This window comes from Salmo salar, chromosome 21 (genome assembly GCF_965601325.2).
Source record: "Salmo salar chromosome 21, fSalSal1, whole genome shotgun sequence".
Classification (NCBI taxonomy): Eukaryota; Metazoa; Chordata; class Actinopteri; order Salmoniformes; family Salmonidae; genus Salmo; species Salmo salar.
The window spans coordinates 27,590,417-27,603,781 of NC_138311.1; the positions used below are offsets into that span (position 1 = coordinate 27,590,417).

Below are 13,365 nucleotides of genomic sequence, written 5' to 3' on the forward strand. Positions count from 1 at the left end.
TGGTAGCGCCTCCATGCTCTGGACACTACGCTAACAGACACAGCAAACCTTCTTGCCACAGCTCGCATTGATGTGCCATCCTGGATGAGCTGCACTACCTGAGCCCCTTGTGTGGGTTGTAGACTCCGTCTCATGCTACCACTAGAGTGAATGCACCGCCAGCATTCAAAAGTGACCAAAACATCAGCCAGGAAGCATAGGAACTGAGAAGTGGTCTGTGGTCCCCACCTGCAGAACCACTCCTTTATTGGGGGTGTCTTGCTAATTGCCTATAATTTCCACCTGTTGTCTATTCCATTTGCACAACAGCATGTGAAATGTATTGTCAATCATTGTTGCTTCCTAAGTGGACAGTTTGATTTCACAGAAGTGTGATTGACTTGGAGTTACATTGTGTTGTTTAAGTGTTCCCTTTATTTTTTTGAGCAGTGTATTAAGAAATGCTATAGATGGAAGGAATGTAGTGTAGAAACCTACCAAAAAACAATTAGGCAACAACAAATTAAATCCCCTTTAGACAACTTTCTGGAAAAAACGTAAAGGTGTAATCTTGGCAGTAGAAAACCTAAACAGTATATTTGATGTCTCAGCTCTCCTATGAAATCAAAACATGTAAATCAGATAACCTAAGAAAATGAACAACAATGACAAATGGTTTGTTGAAGAACGCAAAAACCTAAGAAAGACATTGAGAAACCTATCCAACCAAAAACATAGAGACCCAGAAAACCTGAGTCTACGCCTTCACTATGGTGAATCACTAAAACAATACAGAAATACACTACGTAAAAAGGAGACAGCGCGTCAGAAATCAGATCAATGTAATTGAAGAATCCATAGAATCTAACCACTTCTGGGAAAAATTTAACACACTAAACAAAGAACAACCTATCCAAAACGGAGACGGATAAACCACTTCTCCAATCTTTTTGCCTCTATAACAAAAAACAAACAGCAAAAACATACATGATCAAATTCAAATCAAAGAATCAACTATTAAAGACTACCAGAACCCACTGGATTCTCCAATTACATTGTATTTTGTCCAGTAGTTCATTCAAACACTCCAACCCAAAAAGGCCTGTAGTGTTGATGGTATCCTAAATGAAATGATAAACTATACAGACCACAAATTCCAATTGACATCTTCCCCAATATTTGGAACCAAGGACTGATCACCCCAATCCACAAAAGTAGAGACAAATTTGACCCCAATAACTACCGTTGGATATGCGTCAACAGCAACATTGGGAAAATCCTCTACATTATCATTAACAGCAGACCCATACATTTCCCCAGTGAAAACAATGTACTGAGCAAATGTCAAATTGGCTTTTTACTAAATTACCATACGACAGACCACGCATGTGACCCGTTTAAGGAAACTAGGCGCATGTCGCAGGTCACTACTTCACAGCAGAGCCTTTTGTTTTTAATCAAAATGTGTTTTTGGGCAGAAATACCTTCTCGATCATGTGAACTTCATGTGCCTTAATAACAAAATTGTAAGCCATCAGTAAATACAAATACAATTGTTAAATTACAAGCCTAGCTGGTTTAGCCACATAAAAAGTCAGCAACCTTCCCACTAACCATGATTGGCTAAGATAACGAGTGGGTTGGACATGCCGAGAGATTAGTTTGGATTGGTCTGCCATATAGCACAGTTCTGTCTATTTGAGCTGGTCAGTATGTCTAGGTAATCCTGTCTAACGCAGTTTATTTTTAAATGTATTGCGTAGTAAAACTGCATAAATAATGTCAAGTTAAAGTATACTGTTAACTAGCTAACGTTATGTGTATGCTCTCCACTTTCTGGATGACCGAGTTTTGAAATCAGTGGAATTCGAGTATGATAGCTAAGGAGATGGAGAAAACACCTGTCTCTGGATAACATCTTCAAACTAAGGGCAACCATGGCATCTGACAGGAGACGTGTCCAACCATGATGTATACAGGTAAGATAGTCTAGCTAGCTACATTTTCAGATATGACATGTTCTTAATTTTGATAGAAAGTGGTTTCATTACAAGTTAATGTACTGTTAGCTAGCTAACGTTAGCTGGCTGGCCCACTAGCTAATGTTATGTGTATGATCTTAGTCTTCGTATCTCAGACATATTTGCTTGACTAGTTATAGCCTAATGTTGGCTAGCTAACATTGAACCTGGTTGGTTAGCTACCTTGCAGATTCATGCAGGGTAGTAACATCATGAGTTGGGATTGTGGTTCATTGTTTACATTCATTGTTTTGTCTTAACAAAATACTTACCTTAGTGTGCCAGAATTTACGAACGCTCAACACCCATTGAATATGGCCAGTGTCAGTAAACGTTGGCAAAGAAGCGTAATTAAATTGTTGCCAGCAGCACAGTTACAGTCACCAATGCTCTGGATAACATGAAAACAGCCTAACCAGCTCTACTAGGGTGAGAAAATGGTCAGAGTGGGGTGTTCTCTCATTATGTGTCTGGAAGTAGCTAGCAAGCTGGCCAATGTTAGCCAGTTAGCTTGGGTGCTTGACTGCTGTTGTGGTCAGAACCAACTCTGCTAGTGCCAGTATTGTGCAGTGAGCTGTTAAAACATTCAAAGGCCATTTTCTCAAAAGTGAGTTTACAACTTGATCTACTTTCAAAGCAAAATTACTTTCCTATTGTTCCTCAACTGTAGTGTATGATATACAATTTTGTAGCTCTGAGTCACTACTACATAAGACCGATTTGTCGGTCACATATTCACCCTGTAAACTCTAACTGACAGTCAAACAGTCTTCTCATGCTTTGTTGATTTCAAAAAAGCTTGAGACTCAATTTGGCATGAGGGTCTGTTATACAAATTGATGGAAAGGTGTTATAAAATACATGTACACAAACAACAAGTGTGCGGTTAAAATTAGCAAAAAAACCACACATTCCTTTCCACATGGCCATGGGGTGAGACAGGAATGCAGCTTAAGCCCCACCCTCTTCAACATACATATCAACGAATTGGCGAGGGCACTAGAACAGTCTGCAGCACCCGGCCTCACCTACTAGAATCTGAAGTCAAATGTCTACTGTTTGCTGACAAACTGGTGCTTCTGTCCCCAATCAAGGAGGGCCTACAGCAGCACCTACATCTTCTGCACAGATTCTGTCAGACCTGGGTCCAGACAGTAAATTTCAGTAAAAACAAAAAAAAATGGTGTTCTAAAAAAAAAGGCCAGTTGCCAGGACCACAAATACAAATTCCATCTAGACACCGTTACCCTAGAGCACACAAAAAACTATAAAATACCTTGGCCTAAACATCAGCGCTACATGTAACTTCCACAAAGCTGTGAACAATCTGAGAGAGAAGGCAAGAGGGGCCTTCTACGCCATCAAAAGGAGCATCAAATTCGACATAGCAACTATGATCTAGCTAAAAATACTTGAATCAGTTATGATTGTGAGGTCTGAGGTCCACTCACCAACCAAAAATGTACAAAATGGGACAAACACCAAATTGAGACTCTGCATTCAGAATTCTGCAAAAATATCCTCTTGTGTACAACGTAAAACACCAAATAATACATGCAGAGCAGAATTAGGATGATACCCGCTAATTATCCAAATCCAGAAAAGAGCTGTTAAATTCTACAACCACCTAAAATGACACGATTCCCAAACCTTCCATAACAAAGCCATCATCTACAGAGAGATGAACCTGGAGAAGAGTCCCCTAAGCAAGCTGGTCTTGGGGCTCTGTTCACAAACACAAACAGACCCCACAGAGTACCAGGACATCAACACAATTAGACCCAACCAAATCATGAGAAAACAAAAAGATAATTACTTGACACATTGGAAAGAATTAACAAAAAAATCTGAGCAAACTAGAATGGTATTTGACCCTAAACAGAGAGTAACCTGACCCCTGTGACTGACCCAAAATGAAGGAAAGCTTTGACTATGTACAGACTCAGTGAGCATAGCCTTGCCATGGAGAAAGGCCGCCGTAGGCAGACATGGCTCTCAAGAGAAGACAGGCTATGTGCACACTGCCAACAAAATGAGGTGGAAACTGAGCTGCACTTCCTAACCTCCTGCCCAATGTATAACCCTATTAGAGACATATTTCCCCCAGATTACACAGACTTGTTGCCACAACCAGTGAAGAACAAACACCATTGTAAATACAACACATATTTATGTTGATTTATTTTCCCTTTTGTACTTTAACTATTTTCACATCGTTACAACACTGTATACAGTATAGCCATAACATGACATTTGAAATGTCTCTATTCCTTTGGAACTTTTGTGAGTGTAATGTTTACTGTTAATTTTATATTGTTTATTCCACTTTTGTTTATAATCTATTTCACTCTCTTTGGCAATGTAAACATGTTTCCCATGCCAATAAAGCTCTTTGAATTGAATTGAATTGAGAGAGAGAACTAGAGAGATAGGAGGAGATAATACTAGATAGATATAGGAGAGAGATAGAAGAGAATACGAGAGGGGAGACTTGGGAGGAGAGACCGGGGAGGAACATACCTGAACACAACAGAATGGTGTGAAAATGAAGTGAAAAGCATGTGTCCTCACCTCTTTAGCCACGGTGTGCCAGTGCAGGTGGCTCTCACACATGTCCATTCTCTCCTGGTGCAGGAACTTGCACTTATCAGGAACCAGCAGCGCGTCACTCACAAACTCCCCAACTGCAAAACACACACAGATTACGGAGTCTCTCACACACACTCAAGCACACACACATACACAGCTTACCCAGGCAGCGGTAGGGCACCACGATGTGTGTGTGACTGCGACACTGCTTGCGTCCTTTCTTGCACCAGTTCTGGATGCTGACTGGCTGGTTGGCCTCCACCACGTTTGTGCTCTGGAGCTCAGGGTACACCTGGGGAAGGAACAGGGTTCAATGAATGTCCAAGACTTCACACAGTTGTTTTGTATTGGTGTAATATTCCCAACATTTACATCAGATCTCCCTTGTTTATCTTTCTCGCCCTAATTTCATTCCAGTTCCACCCCTATATCTTCCACTCTCCTTTCACCTTTCTTTATTTCTCTTTTTCCTACCGCTCACCCTTTCCTCTCTCTGCCATCTTTCCCTCCCCCCTCCCCCCCTCTCCTCCAACCTCCTGGCAGTACTGCAGGATGCCCTCCTTGGTTCCGATGCAGCTCTTGGTGCCGGAGGGGTCCGGCTCCCACTTGCCACTCTGGACGTTGACGTGCATGTTGAGCTTCCCACAGAACATGGCTACCTGGGGCTCCGCTAGCAGAGCCACTGAGTCATCAGATGGCACCTGGAGGGATGGAGGAGAGACCAAGAGCGATGGTAGATGGTGGGAGGAGGATGGTAGGAGCGAGGGAAGATGGAGGGGGGCAGAGGGAGTAAGGAGAGGGAGAGAAGGATGGTAGATGAAGGAATAGATGGAGGACATAGGAATGACCGGGAGGAGAGGGAGTGCAGAGGGAGGAAGGAGAGTGAAATTACTGTAATTACGATTTAAAAACTTTATTTGCAGTTGAAGTGCACTCAAAAGCTAAAGTGACTCAAAACACAGAAATGTATTCATTCCCACGTTGCAGCTAAGATCAGGTTAATCCGCCTGTAGCTTTCATAATTTCGTCTAAGAACACACACCACCCTGACAGAGGTCACACACTACTTGAGATAATGTTACCCTCGCTCTCTCTCTCTCACACACACACACTCTCGTACTCTCATACTCACACACTCACACATTAACACACGTCCACTCCTCTCCCAACACAGCATAAGGACTAATATGCTTTGAGGGTCACAGCCTTTGAATCATTGTGTAATGCCACTGCCCATTTCAGATATGATTAAAAAAGCATAGACACTACTTTAAGACACAGAGCAAGGCCGGCTGGCCGGAGGAATCTACTGAATCACTGACAGGCAAACAGGCAACAGCACTGAGAACTGTGCCTACAGTGTGTGTGTGTGTATGTATGTGACTGTGACTATGTGCTTGTATGAGCTCTTGTGTTTGTGTCCTGAGTGAGTGAGGAGTGTTGTTCATATAGGAAAGGACGAGCTCAGAAACATTAGGTGAGAAAGAGCGAGAAAGAGAGAAATATAGAATGTGTGCAAGAGGGAACGTCAGACACTAACAGATAGCGCTAGAAAGTGTGTGTGTGTGTGTGTCAGAGAGGGAGGTGGAAACAGAGAACTGTATAAAGATAGATCCACTTTCGGTCTATCCCTTAGTGTTTAGTTTGTACCTTTTTACCTCCCCCTTCTAACTGAGCTAAACACAAAGCATTCTTGGATCTTTTTTCATTCCATGCAATCGGAGGAAGTTTCATTGTAGCTGGCCGTCTAGCTCTCCTTTTCGTCTTTCGCACATCCGAATATACAGATGCTGCAAACTACCAAACAGGATCCTGCTGCCATTCTGCTGGTAAATTACCAAAGCAAAGATAGTGCTGTGTTTGCCTTTGAAAAAACTAGGCCTTAGTTATTTCTGCAGCCTGTAGTGTAGCAGATTATGATTAATAAGAACCACATAAACTTGGGAAAATCTGCTACAGCTTTTCTCCCCATATTCATGGTTGCCATGTTGTATGCAATACATGTGTTATAGAACCACACGTTGTCCTTTTATGCAGCAGTGAACAAACAGCTCTCAGTAGATGCTGTTGTTGGTGTATTTGTATTTATTTTACCTTTATTTATGACCTAACACCCTGTGGAGTTCAGGGAGTGTGGTTTTCTCTCACTAGGTGCTCGTTGCATGATACCTGCAGGGAAGCTCTTTGACACTGCCGGTTAATTGCGTCTTTTCTTTTTTTTAATGTCTTGTGCGTGCGTGGGTGTGTCCGTGAGTGTGTGCGTTTAATTTTAAGGGACCCTGATGGACCATGGCTGACACGAGGAACACAATCATGAATCATAGCTATCATCTTACAATGAGCCTGAATGGAAGTTAATATTATGAGGAGGTGGTGGGATGCCAGAAACAACTGATGCGATGGGGAGAAGGTAGCATTTCCAAGATGGTGTCTCACTCTCAACAGCAATGCTGTTGGCATGGCAACAGAAAGACACACAGCATCAGCAGGGTTGCAGGTGGTTGCAGGAGGGTCCTAGAATCTTAATTCACTTCATCAAGAGTTAAGACACACTATCTACACTGAACAAAAATATAAACCCAACATGTAAAGTGGTGGTCCCATGTTTCATGAGCTAAAATAAAAGATCCCAGAAATGTCCATATGCACAAAAAGTGTATTTCTATCAAATTTTGTGCACAAATTTGTTTACATCCCTGTTAGCAAGCATTTCTCCTTTGCCAAGATAATCCATCCACCTGAAAGGTGTGGTATATCAATAAGCTGATTAAACAGCATGACCATTACACAGGTGCACCTTGTGCTGAGGACAATAAAAGGCCTGTTTTGTCACACAAGTTGAGGGAGCATACAATTGGCATACTGACGCAGGAATGTCCACCAAAGCTGTTTCCAGATAATTGAATGTTCATTTCTCTACCATAACCTGCCTCCAACGTTGTTTTAGACAATTTGGCAGTACGTCCAACCGGCCTCACAACCGCAGACCATGTGTATGGGCTCGTGTGGGTGAGCGGTTTGCTGACGTCAACGTTGTGAACAGAGTGCCCCATGACATGGTGGCAGTGGGACTATGGTATGGGCATGCATAAACTATGAACAACAAACACAATTGCATTTTATCGATGGCAATTTGAATGCACAGAAATACAGTGACTAGTTCCTGAGGCCCATTGTGAGGCCCATTTTTTTTATGTATCTGTGACCAACAGATGCATATCTGTATTCTCAGTCATGAGAAATCCATAGTTTAGGGCCTGATTCTCTCATATGAACTGTAACATATGAAATTGTTGCATGTTGCGTTTATATTTTTGTTCAGTATAGATTTGTCAGGCCTGAGTCAGCACATTGAACTAGGTTACGGTGCTGGTCAACGCTCTGTGTAGGAATTTAAGAACGAGGAGATAGGAAAAAGCTATGTAACAGTAGTGTAGCTGGGACAAAGTTAGTACTGTAACTGCACTTTGGCCATGGTACGTAACAGACTAGCCTGCTTTTAGTCACTCGACCTTTATACAGTAGGCTATGTGACAGCCAGGTAGTAAAACAATCCCAAGAAAGGTCCTTGTTATTGAGGGGGTCAGTTGCAACAGGAGTAACAGAAACCACATTCCACAATGTTAGGACCTTGGGAGTGTCTGTTATGCTTAGGAAAGAGGATGCTTGTGTTTATGTAGCTTGCCTTGTTCCAACCCTGCCTAGATGTTATATGATACCTGCCACTGGCTGACTGGCACTCCGCACTCTGGTACCAACTAACATTAACTAGCTAGCTAGGTGACAGTTGACTTCAGGTACCATCGTCTCAGGGAAGGTGACATCCCCAGGAGAGGCTGCACTATAGCAGAGTAAGAACCACTTCTCTTTGACCTCCTCTTCTCTGCCGTAATCCCAGCAGCTGAGACATCCAGTGTGTTCCCCAGGTCACGTGCAGCAATGAAGCATGATACTACTCTGTGTCAGTGTTCAATATCATACTCCCTCCCAGCCTCCCACCAGCACTTTTCACCCTGAAGCCAACCCTATACACCACTAGAGCGAGAAGTTGACCTGTCACTCTGGAGACAAGTTGACCCGAGGTGTCAGAGAACCCTTACGGAAAAAAACACATGAATTTCACGTGAACACATTTGATCTCATGTGATTTAATTTGATGACATGTGAAGCAACATGTGACAACATCAAACTACACATGACAACATGTGAGCACGTCAAAACTGGATCTCATCTGAAAGTAATGTGAAAACACGGGGACACCATTTAAATGTTATAACATAAAACTACACCTGACATGTGAGCACATGTGAAAACACGATCTCAAGTGAAATAAATGTGACAACATGGAGACGCTAAATTTCAACATGTGATACAATGACACTGCAAATGTGAAAACTAAGGTGTCAAATGTAATTTAGAACATTTGACTTTGAAAGGCACAATTGACATTGATTCACTTTTAACATTCATGGTCCACTACATTTTGTCTACCGTAATTTCCGGACTATAAGCAGCTACTTTTTTCCCACGCTTTGAACCTCGCGGCTTAAACAATGGATTGAACCTCGCGGCTTAAACAACGGCTAATATATGGATTTTTCCCGCTTTCAAATAATAAAATATTTTAAAAAACACATTCTGTGACGTGCTCAGTTTTTTGGCGGCATGAAGCTTTCATTAGACCAATGAAATTGCCGAACGGGTTAAGGTCAAACAACTTTTTTGTTTACTGTTTAGATTAAACCGAGCGCGCTCATCATTCTGATTACGGTAGTAATTTTGTCACCCTCATCATGGCAAAGACACGGAGAAATGCATATGATGCAGCTTTCAAGTTGAAGGCGATTGATCTGGCTGTTGGAAAAGGAAATAGAGCTGCTGCACGGGAGCTTGGTCTGGAGCAATGACTTTCTTGGTAGGCTAATGTTTACTGCTAATTTTTAATTTTTTGTTAGAAGCCGTGTTTCATTAAAGCCTATTTATTTTTGTTACAAGCCGTGTTTCGTTAAAGCCTATTTATTTTTGTTACAAGCCGTGTTTCGTTAAAGCCTATTTATTTTTGTTACAAGCCGTGTTTCGTTAAAGCCTGTGTAAAGTTAATTTGTTTCAATGTACCGGTAGGCACCTGCGGCTTATAGACATGTGCGGCTTATTTATGTTCAATTATTTTTTTTTATTTTTTTTTCAGTGGGCTTATATTCAGGTGCGCTTAATAGTCCGGAATTTACGGTAGTTCCCGGTTTGTTCTAGGGATGTCCCCAAGGACATTTTTAGAGCTTTGCGTCATGGTCCCTTGGTTTTTCTCTAGTTTCAGTGCAAATATGGTAAATCTACAACTAGATTTGTATTTTTACAGATACATTTAGGTGTTAATGGACAGTGTGCGGATTACTTAGGACTCAACCTCACTTGGGATTTTAACTCACAAACTCTTGGATGCTAGCTACCTGAAGTTCCTGCTGTGCACCAGGACTGTGGACATACTGGAGATTGTCAAGAATACATTTCTGCTAGTTGCAGTAAAAATTAAGTAACTATATACAACAACTTGAAGGTGTGATTTCTATAAAATGTCTTCACTGACTTCTGTTGACAACATGCACATCACTTATACTGTTAAAAGCGTGGCTTATTTGAGGTGTGGTTTCAGCTAGCTCTTTTTGGTCTCCCATAAAAGGGAATGTCATCCCAGTTAATCTTCTCTGTTCATAAACTTTAAAGATTATGCTTTTCATGAAATTGTTTGAAATTGATTTACATTGATGAAGTTTCATCATAAAGCTACTGGTCCCCTCTCCAGTGTCAAACACTTGCACTCAGAAGGTGGGATTATTAAGGGAATATAGAGGCATCACCCTAACTTTCATTTTTAATACACTAATGGTAACAGATATTGTCTTACCTAATTTAAATAAGTACTGTTTTGAAACCAACATCAGAGAAGGAATGTGGAGAAGGGTGTGGTTTAAATAGCTAGTTAGCTACTCTACTGGTGTCAAAATCTGACTCTAGGGCGTCAGAAAATATAATAAAAATTGTACCTTATTCAACTATGGCAAAGATACTTATATGTTTCCCCTTTCATCTGTGTCTGGTGTTAGCTAGTTACTGGCTAGCTAGGTCTTCCATCTGTGTCTGGTGTTAGCTAGCTTACTGGGCTAGCTAGGTCTTCAGCCAGCGTGGAACAAAAGGCGGGTAAGGGTCATTCAAAACTCTGACAGTTGTCAGGTCAACTGTAAACTGCATAGCAAGAGACATGCCAAATGGGAGATGTATAACACATTGACATCATTGATGCAATGTAAAATTTTTTATAACAAATTTTGTACCCCTTTTTCTCCCCAATTGGTAGTTACAGTCTTGTGCCATCACTGCAACTCCTGTACCCACTCAGGAGAGGTGCAGTTCGAGAGCAATGCATCCTCCGAAACACAACCCTGCCAAGCCACACTGCTTCTTGACACACTGCTCACTTAACCCGAACGCAAGCCACGCCAATGTGTCAGAGGAAACACCTTCCAACTGGATCAGCATGCATGCACCCTGCCCGCAACAGGAATTGCTAGAGCCCAATGGGACAAGGACATCCCGGCCAGCCAAACCCTCCCCTAACCCAGATGACGCTGGGCCAATTGTACGCCGCCTCATGGGTCTCCCGGTTGCGGCCGGCTATGACACAGCCCAGGATCAAACCTGGATCTGTTGTGAAGCCTCTATAGCACTGCGATGCTGTGCCTTAAACTGCTGCGCCACTCAGGCGGCCACTCATTGATGCAATTTTTATGTTGTTTGAGTTGCTTCGTGTATCTCCAAATTAGCTTGAGATGATTTTACTGCAACACTGCATCCAAGTTGCTTGACACAGGCGTTTCAAAGAGCTGTCAGTCAAGTCGAGCTCATGTTCCCCACCCGCTTAGTCTGTATTTTTAAACTTCTTGGTAGTTAGCCATGAGAAAAATGTATTATTTATTTTTGGTGACATTCTAGTCACTCAAAAGTCTATATTACATGGGAATCAGAATAATATCATGGCTTTAGAAGCTTCTGATAGGCTAATTTACATAATTTTAGTCAATTGGAGGGCCGTGTACCTGTGGATGTACAACAAGGCCCATCTTCAAACTCAGTGCCTCTTTGCTTGACATCATGGGAAAATCTAAAGAAATCATCCAAGACCTCAGAAAAAGAATTGTACACCTCCACAAGTCTGGTTCATCCTTGGGAGCAATTTCTGAATGCCTGAAGGTACCACGTTCATCTGCACAAACAACAGCAGGCAAGTATAAACACCATGGGACCACGCAGCCGTCATACCGCTCAGGAAGGAGACGCATTCTGTCTTCTTGAGATGAACGTACTTCGGTGCGAAAAGTGCAAATCAATCGCAGAACAACAGCAAAGGACTTGTGAAAATGCTGTAGGAAACAGGTACAAAAGTATCTATATCCACAGTAAAACGAGTCCTATATCGACATAACCTGAAAGGCACCGTAAGTCTCTCAGACCATGAGAAACAAGATTCTCTGGTCTGATGATACCAAGATTGAACTCTTTGGCCTGAATGCCAAGCATACCGTCTGGAAACCTGGCACCATCCCTACAGTGAAGCACGGTGGTGGCAGCATCATGCTGTGGGGATGTTTTTCAGCGGCAGGGACTGGGAGACTCATCAGGATTGAGGCAAAGATGAACGGAGCAAAGTACAGAGAGATCCTTGATGAAGAGCGCGCTGGAGCGCTCAGGACCTCAGACTGGGGCAAAGGTTCACCTTCCAACAGGACAACGACCCTAAGCACATAGCCAAGACAAAGCAGTAGTGGCTTCGGGACAAGCCTCTGAATGTCCTTAAGCGGCCCAGCCAGAACCCAGACTTGAACCCGATCAAACATCTCTGGAGAGACCTGAGAATAGCTGTGCAGCAACGCTCCTCATTCAACCTGTCAGAGCTTGAGAGGATCTGCAGAGAAGAATGGGAGAAACTCCCCAAATACAGGTGTACCAAGCTTGAAGCATAATACCCAAGAAGACTCAAAACTAATCGCTGCCTTTCCCTTTTCGAGTTAATTGTAGAGTTACCACCCATGAAAGGCAAGGCACTCTGGAAAATATGCAAAGGAGGCTTTAAACTAAGCAGTGTGTTAATTTAAGACTGAAAAGTGTGGACCTGTATTGACACTGGACCTGTGTTAAATGTTTTTTAACACTGGAGAATTTGCTGTATGGTAATGTTTTACTCTCCGCAGATTAAAACGAACACTCTCCCACTAAAGACTGGATATTAACACCAACACTGGTGTTCTTTTACACCAGAGTGAATTTAACTCCTGAATCAACACTATAAATTGTACACAAAAAAAAATAATCAACACTAGGTAACACCACCTGATATATACACTAAGAACTAGAGATTGCCTCAAAGATGACCAACCTTTGTTTTCAACATAATCTACTCACGTTCGCATTTGCCGTTATGTGGTTGGTGCCATCTTTCTCACTGGGAATACTCTGCCTGCGCACTAGCACTCAGTGCAAACTGGACAGACAGCAGTTTCGCGCGAATATGCTCCGGAAACTCGGTCAGAGCAAGTGGACAGCTCAACAAGCCAACCGGCACTTCCCTGGTTAGCTGTGGTCATGACTGCAGAGCACAAACGTAAAATGTTAATATCTTTGGCTGTGAGTGATAAAAAAATAATACAAATAAAATATATATATATATATATATATATATATATATATATATATATATATATATATATATATATCCCAACAATAT

At 42.1% G+C, this 13,365-nt stretch overlaps 1 protein-coding gene across 2 annotated transcripts in view; it reads right to left on the reverse strand.

The window, feature by feature from the left end:
- Positions 1 to 13,365, reverse strand: part of LOC106582144 (amyloid-beta A4 protein) — a 36,147-nt gene that overhangs the window by 18,122 nt on the left and 4,660 nt on the right. For both annotated transcript variants that reach the window (XM_014164921.3, XM_014164920.3), the window contains exons 2-4: positions 5,123 to 5,290; positions 4,752 to 4,881; positions 4,572 to 4,684 (exon numbers count right to left, since the gene is read on the reverse strand). In XM_014164921.3, coding sequence (XP_014020396.3) covers positions 4,572 to 4,684; positions 4,752 to 4,881; positions 5,123 to 5,290 — 411 coding nt within the window. The remainder of the gene's footprint in view (positions 1 to 4,571; positions 4,685 to 4,751; positions 4,882 to 5,122; positions 5,291 to 13,365) is intronic.